Here is a 12009-nt window from a genome sequence, read left to right on the forward strand (position 1 = left end):
ATGATTTAAAAACAAAATTATATGGGCACTGAAGAGAAATAAACTTGCAATGCCATGTGGATAGATCAGGGGATTGGAATTGACCAGATTGCCTTACAGAAATTGTCATCACTGAAATGGGCCAAGTGGCTTCCATGTCCAAATAGCTCTGAGTATAATAGGGGGACATTTTCTAACAAATGACAAATACACCAAGCATCTATTCAAAGTATTAAATCCATTATATACATTTCAGCTAATTATTTAAACTTCAAGTTTTTTTTAAAAACAGCCAATTACCGTAATTATCCTTTTACTGTATTTTCCAAACTAAACATTTATCCTGGGATGAATGTGTGATGAGGTGGTCTTGATTGGTGATAATTTGCAGCTCTCGTATTGAGTCCAATATTGCTGTAGATTTTGGATCCATTAGACAATAAAATGACTTAAAGACCATTTTTAGCTATGTTTACTTCACATTCAGTGCACATTTATTCTTTGGTTTACTACAAACAAATAATTTGCACAAGTATAAAAGTTAGTCCAGAGTTGCAATAACAGTCATAAGTACTTTGCCAATCACATGGTACAATTGATTTGTGAAAATTACTAGAGATTTGGGCATTTAAAAAAAATTGTACAATAAAATAAGCATCTGAAATTTAGTCTAATATATTACATCTGACACACTGTACTTCAAATTTCCATTGTTTCATCAGCCCAAGTGATTCCAATGAGCTGATGAAAACTGTATAATCATCGATGAGGGGAAAAAGTATTAAAACATTATTTACTGTACACTGTTGTAACACTAAGTGCACATGAACCATTTCAATTGCATTCTGTAATCTTAATGTAAGAACATCAACCATTCTTTCCAGTTTATTTGTAATGTGTTGCTTCTCTTTTTTCTTTAGTTATAAATTTAAAAATGAAACAAGACATTTTTTTGTACATGTCTAAAAGATGACAACATATTTGTTTTTGCTTGTTCATCTGACCTCTTCAAATTAATTCCACAGGCTAAGAACAATCATCAGCTGGGAACCAAGCAATAATGGACAAATAATAGGTTGGAATATTTTGTCTACTTTGTGCATACTGTTATAGAAATAAGACATAATTCTTCAAAAGAAAGCTGTCGTCAATATATTCAATTTTAACAAAACTTCATTTTACAGGGCATTGTTCCTTCAAGATTTATAATAAGAATTTGAAACATTAAATGTTACAAATTGCTGGTTATATATTTTTATCATCCAACATTTTGTTCACCCCATTACATATTTTCTGCAGAGAAGCTTTGTAAGATCCAAATGGATTGTACAGTGCAGCCAAGAACTCACAATTTGAAAAGTGATTAAAGACATTATTGATGCGTCCATGTGACTTGGCGGTTAGATGCTGGTTAATGATTTGATGAAGCAAGTCTCTGCACTCATTCAGAAGATTGGACAAAATATTCCGATCAAAAGTAAAGTCAACCTGATGAAAACTGACAATGGTCATTGCTAACTGATGAACCTTCTTCTTGAACTTCTCCACGAGCTCCGTCTCATCTTTATTGAATTGATTATTCCTGTAGAGGACTCCTAGTTTTATGACTACCTTGATAAGATCTTTGACAATCTTTTCTGCCTCCTTTTTGTTCTGTGTGTATTCTTTGGTTGTTTTGTATAGTTCATCCAAAACATCACTGCTTGTATCGTCGATCAATGCAATTGCTATTGACTTTGATGCCATCTTGCCGAGTATTTTCTTTTGGGCCTGGACAGCTAGGCTTTTGGAATTGAAGATTTCTGTGGCCACTGAAAACAAAGACAAAACAGATTAAGCGCATGGTCCAGAGTTGTGTTAATCTCTGAAATTTTCAAAATGTTTTGTTCTGTGCAATCTGTTACTTGTTCCTTATAATGTGAAAAGGTTTTCATCGCGGGCGCGATTCTCCGCACTCACTTTTTTTTTTATAAATTTAGAGTACCCAATTATTTTTTCAAATTAAGGGGCAATTTAGAGTGGCCAATCTACCTATCCTGCACATCTTTGGGTTGTGGGGGTGGAACCCACGCAGACACGGGGAGAATGTGCAAACTCCACACGGACAGTGACCCAGGGCCGGGATTCGAACCCGGGTCCTCAGCGCCGTAGGCAGCAATGCTAACCACTGCGCCACTGTGCTGCCCCTTTCTCCGCACTCACGATGGGTCGGAGAATAGCGGGCGGCGCAAATTTTTACGGCGACGCTGGTCCGACGCCCTCCCACTATTCCCACCCCCCCCCCCATCCCCCCACGCCCACCCCCCGACACGAATCGCTGCTCGCCGTTTTTTTACGGCGAGCAGCGATTCTCCCCTGGCCGATGGGCCGATTTCCAAGGCCTTTACGGCCGTTTTCACGAATTTTAATACACCTGCTATACCAGTTCGTGAAAACGGCGGCAAAGTGCCGTTCTGCACAACCATGCCACCGATTGGCACGGCCGTGGGTGGCATGGGCCCACGATCGGTGGGCACCGATCGCGGGCAGCGGGGCCGATTCCCGCGCACTCTTTCTCCCTCCACCGCCCCGCAGGATAAGTCCGCAGGATAAGTCCGCGGGGCGGCTGAGGGGCATTATGGACCGCGCATGCGCGGGTCTGATGCATATGCGCGGATGACGTCATCCACGCATGCGCGGGTTGGAGTCGTCCAATCCACGCATGCGCGGCTGACGTCATCATATGCGTCAGCTGTCGCTAACTTTGGCACGCGGGCTTAGCGAAATTTGTTAAGCCACAATGCCGTAGTTCACGGGGCCGCGATGCTAACCCCGACTGTGGAGCAGAATTGGGTCCCGGGAGGGGGCGCAGAGGCTGCCGTGAAACATGGCTGTTTTCGTGGCAGCCTTCACGACTCTCCACCTTTACGGAGAATCACGCCCCATATGTCTGACACAGTCGTCAGCTGCAGCACTGCATAATATTTCTGGTTATATCAGGGTAAAATTGACCATATAATTCTGGTAGATTATTTGCACTAAACTTGAAACTGAATAACTGCATGTCGACCCACATTATTTCTTTGTGACTTTATTGCTTGTAAAAGCATGATTAAATCAACCAGCATTTAATGTTCGCATAGCTGGCGAACATTTACAAGTAAATCATTATATTCTTAATCAATGTTTTAAAGGCGAGAACTTGTAAATTCATTAAATTCAAAGGTTAAATAAATGGTTTGCAAAAACCTTCGACTCCTTATGTGATGCTCAAATTTGCTACATATTCAAACCTGTGTTTCATTTTGGTTTCAAATGCTATTCTACAGCACAGATGGATAATAAATTAGCCATGGTCTAGAAAGGACCATAGGCATCGCTCCCATATTATAAAGTGGCAATTGGTTATGTAGCTTGAGGGGCATCACCCCACATCAAGCTTGCGCAGGTGAGGAGGTAGGTGCCAAGTGTGCCTCAGCCCGAATGGGAATTGAACCCATGCTGTTGGCATTATTGTGAACCACGTCTAACCAACTGACCTAACCACCTCTCTGCAGCATGGATAGCAAATCATATTACATTTCCAATAGCTGGAATTTTACAGCTGAAGAGGGGGCTGTAAAATTGGGTGCCATATCTTTCCCCACCCACCACCATCGCAGGTTTACCAGTGGAGGCTTGTGCAGCCTGCTCACCTGTGGGCCAACTGAGGCCTCAAAAGCGACCAAATTGCTGGCAGTGGGGGAGGTTGGAACCAGGATTCCAACCTGCCAGGTGAAACCTGGTGGACTCTTCTGCCCTGCTTGATGGGCCCCTGTTCCAATTGGAGGCTCCCAAAAGGTATTCCATCCTTTGTGTTCCCCTCCCTCCTGCCTTATCCATCCCCCAACCACCCCGTCCCTCCTCCCCAACACACAGCCACACTGGGCCTTGCTTGTCGCACCCCAGCAAGACCCATGACGCATTTTCAAATTTGGCTTCATGCAGCAAGTTTCCCATGGGGGACTCACTACAATTACAGCAGTGGCCCCTGCTCCTGGGACCAGAGAGCTGCCACCAATGGAGTGGAAGACCTGCCTCAAGCCAATTAACAGTGCAATGGCCATTATAGCTGCAAGTAAGGAGCCAAGCAGGCTGTCTTGCCTGCCCCCAACATAACATTCTGCCCAATAGTATCAGCACAAAGTGCTGAAAGACATAGTTGCATCAGGTCACAGTGCAACTAACAGGGATAGTAACCTACTTGACCTCATCCCCAAAATATCAACCATTGATATGATGAACCAGTTTGCAGTCCTGGTGAAGACGGAATTACATTTTCAGTGTGAATGTAATGCTATTATTGTGTTAAGTGCGACAGATGAAAGACAGATGTAGCAGCCTAAAATTGATAAATGAGGGATTGTGGTTCATCAGCAGAAGTAGAATTCTAGAACAACACACTGGAACTACACGGTCACTATTAGTTTGTATCAACATTGACTCAGTGGACAGAATGGTCTACTTCTGCTCCTATGTCTTTTGATCTGATGGTCAACATGGAATGGATCATCAACAAAGCCACAAGCTGGCACCTCACCATTAACCTGAGCAATGACACCCAGTTTGGGCTTTTCCAGACCACCCAACTCCAAGCCACTTCATTGCCTGGGTCCATACATAGATACAAGAGTTGAATCACAGAGGACAGGTGAGAATGGTTGTTCTCAATGTTTTGATGTTCTCAATGAAGAGTTATCAAGCCAATTGACCCTGGTAATAAGGAGAAATTCAACCAATTATGGCAGCACAAAAACAATGACGTCCATTGGTGAGAGTGATACCTGATACAAAGAAAAACCAATGATGATTTTTTTTTTAGACCAATCCCAATCATCACTGCCTGAGGATATTGCTGTAAGAGAGCTTCACAAGTCAGTTTCTTGGCCCAACTATCTTCAACTGCTGCACCAATAACTTTCCCCATCATAAGATCAGGGTTGGAGCTGTTTGCCAACTACTGTCTATTGGGAATTCTTCCAAGTCACTTGGTCAAAAGTCTGGAATTCTCTGCTTAACACCATTGTGGCTACACCATCATCACAGGGATTACAGAAGTACTGGGGGAAGGCTCACCAATTGGGATGGGTAATAAATGCTGCTTTGCCAATAAAGAAAACCCCAGAAACCACCCAAATAAAGACCCCTCCCAGTGAGCACCTAAATAAAGAGGCACACCACAGAGACCCCCTAAATAAAGACCCCCCCCCCCCCCCCCAGAGACCACCTAATTAAAGACCACCGACTAGAGACCCCTAAAGAAAGACAATCCCCTCCCAGAGACCCTGGAAATAAAGATAATCTTGCTTAAATGATACTTGGAATGCTGCTTGCTGTTACGATCACCAGATTATAAAAAGGATACAGAGACACTGGAGAGGATGCAGGGAAAATTTACAAGGACGATACCAGAAATGTATGGTATATAATATGTATATCAGAAAAGGTTTCTTCTCTCTTATGAAAAACATGTGAGGAGTGACCTAATAGAGGTCTTGGAAAATTAGGAAAGGTTTCAATTGAGTGGAGGTAGACAGAATGTTTCCTCTTGAGGGGAAGAGCATATCTAGATTCCATCAATATAATATATTAATAAGTCACCAAAAAATCCAATAAAAAATTCCGAAGAGCTGTCTTTACCCAAACAGTAGTGAGAATATGGAACTCACGACCACAGGGAGTGGTTCAAGCAAACTGTACAGATGCAGTTAAGACAAGCATTTGAGGGAGAAGGAAATAGAGGATGTTGATGATAGATCTAGCTGATGAAACATAGGAGGCGGTCCGAGTGCAGCATTAACACAGCATGGCCAGCTTCTGTACCATTGCTTCTGTGTACGCCTATTAATTTTACAATCAAGATCTGAAGTTTATGTGCCCCCAGCAAGCATGTTTCCCGCAAGGGGAGGCATGCCAAATAGGGGAGGGGGCACATAAAATGGGGTGGATGCCCATCCTACTACCTTCCTGCCCACTCCTGAGCTCACCCCCCTGATACAGGAGCAGGGGCCAAAATTAGCAGCCCACCCACCATATTTAAATAAACAATGAAGAGTTATCAAGCCAATTGACCCTGGTAATATGCTGCACACGCCATAAAATATTTGGCATGGACAGTCGAGTGTGAGCGAGAATACTGATTTTTTACCTCAGTGCTTAAAGTGAGGGGAAATGGGGTGATCGCTCTTCAATGGCTGTCCTTTTTTGATTACAAGGCCCCCTTAGGTTAAACCCGCCCATTGCTTCCTACCTGCTCCCCCCCTTCAACCCACTCCCTCAATCCCTCCACTGCCCCTCTCCCTAACCTATCCAAACCCTCCCACCCAAAAGATCCAAGACATAGCTGCCCTGGGGATCCAAGACCTTGGGGTCCTTTCTTCTCCAGCTGTCCCAGCAATGTCCATGATGCCTTCCTGGTGCTGCTGGGGCTGATGGAGCTGCTAATCAATTGGCTGGCAGCACCAGAGGGTGGGACTTCTTCCTCAATGAAGGGTGGTGGTGGTGTAGTGGTATTGCCACTGGAGTAGTAAACCAGAGACGCAGAGTAATGCTCTAGGGATACAGGTTCAAATCCCGCCACTGCAGATGATGAAATTTGAATTCAATAAAATCTGTAATTAAAATTCTAATGATGACCATGAAACCATTGTTGATTGTAGTAAAGACCCATCTGGTTCACCAATGTCCTTTCGGGAAGGAAATCTGCTGTCCTTACCCGATCTGGCCTACATGTGACTCCAGACCCATAGCAATGCAGTTCACTCATAACCTTTTTAAAAAATAATCTTTATTGTCACAAGTAGGCTTACATTAACACTGCAATAACGTTACTGTGAAAATCCCCTAGTCGCTACATTCCAGCGCCTGCTCGGGTACACAGAGGGAGAATTCAGAATGTCCAAATTACCTAACAGCACGTCTTTCGGGACTTGTGGGAGGAAACTGGAGCACCCGGAAGAAACCCACCCAGGACGGAGGATAGCGTGCAGACTCCACACAGACAGTGACCCAAGCCGGGAATCGAACCTGGGTTCCTGGAGCTGTGAAGCAACAATGCTACTCACTGTGCTACCCATAACTGCCCCTCAGGGGCAATTAGGGATGGGCAATGAATACTGGCACAGCCTGCGAAGTCCACATCCCATGAACAAATTTTTTAAAAAGTCCCACTCATCTTTATTAGTCCGCCACACAGCATTTTATGGCTACAGGGAAGCTGGGTGTGGAGCATGTCGGCATATCACATTACGTTCAAGATTTTTATTCCTGAATGTTCCGGTGGCGGTGATGAGGTAGGAAGCCACACATTTGGGAGCTCCTGTTTTAAACGGACTTTTCAGCTCTTTTTAGAGCCCAAAATGGAAATTTTTCGACGTCTCCCGGTGGGAGAAGGTGTGCTGATCGACTTTCCCCGCAGTCCATGACTCGAACTCAGAGTGGAAAGGGGGAAAAAACGGCAGCAGCTCCCCAGAAAAAAACGGGGGAAGGAATCCAAGATGGCGGCCGGCGGAGCTCCAGAGGAGTGGAAGCAGTGGGCCCAGGAGCAACAAGCTGCTCTCCTGCGCTGCTTTACAGACTTCAAGGCTGACGTACTGAGCTCTCTGCAGGAAACGAACAGAAGGCTGTCGGAGATTCAGACGACCCAGGGTGCTGCCATCAAGGAGTTGCAGATGCAGGCCACTGAACGAGAGGAGGAGGCCGTGGTCCTCGTGAGTAAGGTGGAGGGGCACGAGGCACTCCACAAGAAGTGGCAGGAACGCTTCGAGGAGCTTGATCACCGCATGAGGCGGTAAAAACCTGCGGATCTTGGGCCTTGCGGAGGGGCTGGAGGGGTCGGACCTGACAACCTACGTGGTTACAATGCTGAACTCGCTAGTGGGGGCCGGGTCTTTCCATCTGCCCTTGGAGCTGGAGGGAGCACACAGAGTACTGGCCAGGAGGCCTAAGGAGAATGAACCCCCGCGTGCGGTGCTGGTGAGGTTCCACCGGTTCAGTGATCGGGAGTGTGTGCTGCGCTGGGCCAAGAAGGTGAAGAGCAGCAAGTGGGAGAATGGGGTAGTACGGATCTACCAGGATTGGAGTGCGGAGGTGGCTAAACGGCGGTCTGGATTTAATCGGATGAAAGAGGTGCTATACAGGAAAAAGATAAAGTTCGGAATGTTGCAGCCCGCGCGCCTGTGAGTAACTTATTCGGACCGGCATTATAATTTCGATTCCCCGGACGAGGCGTGGGCCTTCGTGCGGACAGAGAAACTGGACTTCAACTAGGGGTTGGGGGGTCGGTTGTAATGCTTTATTGCTGGTTTCTGCTGTTGCTGTGTCCTTTTTTTTTTGTACTTTTGTAATTTTGATATGGTTATTTGTGGGGGTGTTGTTCTGCTATGTTTTTTTCTGCTGTGGGGCATTGGTTGAGTTGTGTATCTTGCGGGGAGGGTTGGGGGGGTTTGTTGTATTCTATGTCGGGTTGGGGGTATGGAGTGAGGCTGGTATTTGGGAGCTGCGTCAGAAGGGTGTGGTGGGGCAGTGCGAAAGCGCGGTCTTTGCTCTGGTTTCCCGCGCTGCGGGGCTGGGGGGCGGAGACGATGACGGGGGGAGGCAGGGCCTTAACTGGTTCTTCCACGCGCTGGAGCGGTGCCTGGAGGAGGGATAGATTGGGGGATGATCCCACTTTGGGAGGGGTCGGGTTATTGGCGGGAGTTTCCGGGGTCAGCAGAAGTTAGCTGACCCACGGAAGTACAATGGAGGACGGTTCGCTGCTGGGAGGGTTCCTAGCCTGGGGGGGGAAGGGAGGGGGGGGGGGGGAAGGGGAATGCCGGGTTGCTGCTGGTAGGGTCAGGAAGGAGCTGGTGGGGGCTGGGGGACAGAGGTGAGGTGTTGTCGCTGTGGGGACTGGGTCGGGCAGGGGGTGCTGGCCTGGGGCGGGCAGTTGATGGGCTATGGCTAGTCGACGGGGGAGGGGGGGCGGGACGCCCTCTGATCTGGTTGGTCACCTGGAATGCGAGAGGGTTGAATGGGCCGGTGAAGCGGTTGAGGGTACTTGCTCATCTGAAGGGGCTAAAGGCAGATGTGGCAATGCTTCAGGAGACCCACCTGAAGGTGGCGGACCAGGTCCGCCTGAGGAAGGGATGGGTGGGGCAGGTTTTCCACTCTGGGTTGGATGTGAAGAACCGGGGAGTGGCGATTCTGGTGGGGAAAAATGTGTTGTTTGAGGCATCGGAGGTGGTAGCGGATAAGGGGGTAGGTATGTTATGGTTAGGGGCAGGCTACAAGGAGAGAAGGTGGTACTTGCTAGTGAGTATGCCCCAAATTGGGACGATGCGGGCTTTATGAGGCGTATGTTGGGACGGGTCCCGGATCTGGAGGCGGGAGGTCTGATCATGGGGGGAGGGGGGGGGCTTCAATACGGTGTTGGATCCTTCACTGGATCGGTCCAGCTCTAGGATGGGTAGGAGGCCGGCGGCGGCCAAGGTACTGAGAGGGTTTATGGACCAGATGGGTGGGGTGGATCCATGGAGGTTTGTGAGGCCGAGGGCAAGCGAGCACTCTTTCTTCTCCCACGTACATAGGGTCTACTCTCGGATAGACTTCTTCGTGGTGAGTAGGGAACTGATTCCGAGAGTGGAGGAGGCCGAGTATTCGGCCATTGCGGACCTAGTGGGCCCCTTGCTGGTGCGGACACTCAATGAAGCGTGGGAAGTGGGGACTTTGCCCCCGACGATGTCACGGGCGCTGATCTCATTAATTTTAAAGAGGGACAAGGACCCCCAGCAGTGTGGTTCATACAGGCCCATATCTCTCCTCAACGTGGATGCTAAGGTGCTGGCAAAAATCCTGGCCATCAGGATAGAGGACTGTGTGCCAGGGGTTGTGCACGAGGACCAGACAGGTTTTGTGAAGGGAAGGCAGCTGAATACGAATATGCGGAGATTGTTGAATGTCATCATGATGCCGGTGATTGAGGGGGAGACAGAGATAGTGGTGATGCTGGATGCGGAGAAGGCCTTCGATAGAGTGGAGTGGGGGTACCTATGGGAGGTGATGGGGAGGTTTGGATTTGGTGAAGGGTTCATTAGATGGGTAAGGCTGCTATATGAGGCCCCGATGGCGTGCATGGCCACGAATGGGAGGAGGTCGGAGTACTTCCGGCTTTACCGAGGGACCAGGCAGGGTTGCCCCCTGTCCCCCTTGTTGTTTGCACTGGCAATCGAGCCGCTGGCGCTGGCGTTGAGGGATTCAGAGAGGTGGAGAGGCTTGGTGCGAGGTGGGGAGGAACATAGGGTGTCGTTGTATGCCGATGACCTGTTACTGTATGTGGCGGACCCGGTGGGAGGGATGCCGGGGGTGATGGAGCTGCTAGCTGAGTTTGGGACCTTTTCAGGTTATAAATTAAATTTAGGCAAGAGTGAGGTGTTTGTGGTGCACCCTGGAGACCAGGAGGAAGGAATTGGTAGGCTCCCGCTTAGGCGGGCAGGGGAGAGCTTTGGGTACCTGGGGGTGCAGGTGGCCAGGGACTGGGGGACTCTTCACAAACATAATTTCACCAGACTTGTAGATCAGATGGAGGAGGAGTTCAAGAGGTGGGACATGCTGCCATTGTCGTTGGCGGGGAAGGTACAGTCCGTCAAAATGACGGTGCTTCCGAGGTTCTTGTTCCTCTTTCAGTGCTTGCCCATCTTTATCCCCAGGGCCTTCTTTAGGAGAGTGACTAGCATTATTTTGAGCTTTGTGTGGCACATGGGACTCTGAGAGTGAAGAGGGTGTTCCTGGAGCGAGGGAGGGAGAGAGGCGGGCTGGCGCTGCCCAACCTTCTGGGGTACTATTGGGCGGCCAATGTGTCAATGGTGCGTAAATGGGTGATGGAGGGGGGAGGGGCGGCGTGGAAAAGAATGGAGATGGCGTCATGTAGAGGTACGAGCCTGGGTGCTATGGTAACGGTGCCGTTGCCGCTCTCCCCTCAGAGGTTTACCACGAGCCCGGTGGTGGCGGCGACCCTAAGAATCTGGGGACAGTGGAGACGGCATCGGGGGGGAAACAGGGGGCTCGATGGAGGCTCCATTAGGTGGCAATCATCGGTTCATCCCAGGGAACAGGGATGGGGGATTTAGGGGGTGGCAGAGGGTGGGCATCAGTAAATTGAGGGACCTGTTTATTGGCGGGAGGTTTGCGGGCCTGGGGGAACTGGAAGATAAATTTGGGGCTTCCCCAAGGGAACATGTTCAGATACTTGCAGGTAAAGGCGTTTGCTAGGCGACAGGCAGAGGGATTCCCAGTTAAAATAGACCACATCTGCTCTTCAAGAGCCAATGTCTACTCCATGAATTTGTAACCAGCGAAAAAGGAATCTGTTTAAACTCAGGACTGAGTTCAAATAGCCCCACCATGTTGGGTTTCCCTCTTGTGTGAATCATGCTCTGCCTCCTTACTCTGCCGTCAAAAATTAGGATCTGTTGAAAATGGGAGCAGAACTTCCATATCCAGGTCCCACATTTGAAGGTCCAATTTATGATGACCGGGAAGTCTTCTCAACTTTGCAAAACCTGACCCCGAGTGTCATTTTTATCTGATTATGCCTTTTTAAATCGTCCGAGATCAGCTGTCTACATTGAAGGCAAATGTAAAATGCAAGATGTTGCTATGTGGAAACATGAAACTGCTTTTTGTAGTTCCCAGAAATAATTGCACTTTGTGGACACAAAAAAAGTACAAATAAATGAACAAACAAAATTCACTCCAGTCCAGGGTTTTCTGCTCATTATTACAGGGAAATTGGATGAGGGGATGGATTATTTTGTTCAATGGGTATTTAAGAAAACCTGTTAGGGTAAACATCTAAACTGCAAGAAAAAGACCCATAACTTCAACCCAGATTACAAAACTTCCAAACAACCAATTGAGGAAGTATTTTACATGCCATAGACTGATTTTATCAGACACTCAAAGTTTATTATCTATGAGGCGGCTGGATATTATATATGAGGTGGCTGGATATAGCACTTGAGGAGAATGGGATCA

The 12009-nt window shown here is 47.9% G+C and overlaps 1 protein-coding gene across 3 annotated transcripts in view; it reads right to left on the reverse strand.

Annotated features, from left to right (window-relative positions):
- Positions 1-438: 438 nt before the first annotated feature.
- Positions 439-12009, reverse strand: part of LOC119970432 (tumor necrosis factor alpha-induced protein 8-like) — a 142052-nt gene continuing 130481 nt past the window's right edge. For all 3 annotated transcript variants that reach the window (XM_038805041.1, XM_038805042.1, XM_038805040.1), the window contains one exon: positions 439-1790. In XM_038805041.1, coding sequence (XP_038660969.1) covers positions 1225-1790 — 566 coding nt within the window. In that variant the 3' untranslated portion in view covers positions 439-1224. The remainder of the gene's footprint in view (positions 1791-12009) is intronic.

The sequence above is a fragment of the Scyliorhinus canicula genome, chromosome 8, assembly GCF_902713615.1.
Source record: "Scyliorhinus canicula chromosome 8, sScyCan1.1, whole genome shotgun sequence".
Taxonomy (NCBI): domain Eukaryota; kingdom Metazoa; phylum Chordata; class Chondrichthyes; order Carcharhiniformes; family Scyliorhinidae; genus Scyliorhinus; species Scyliorhinus canicula.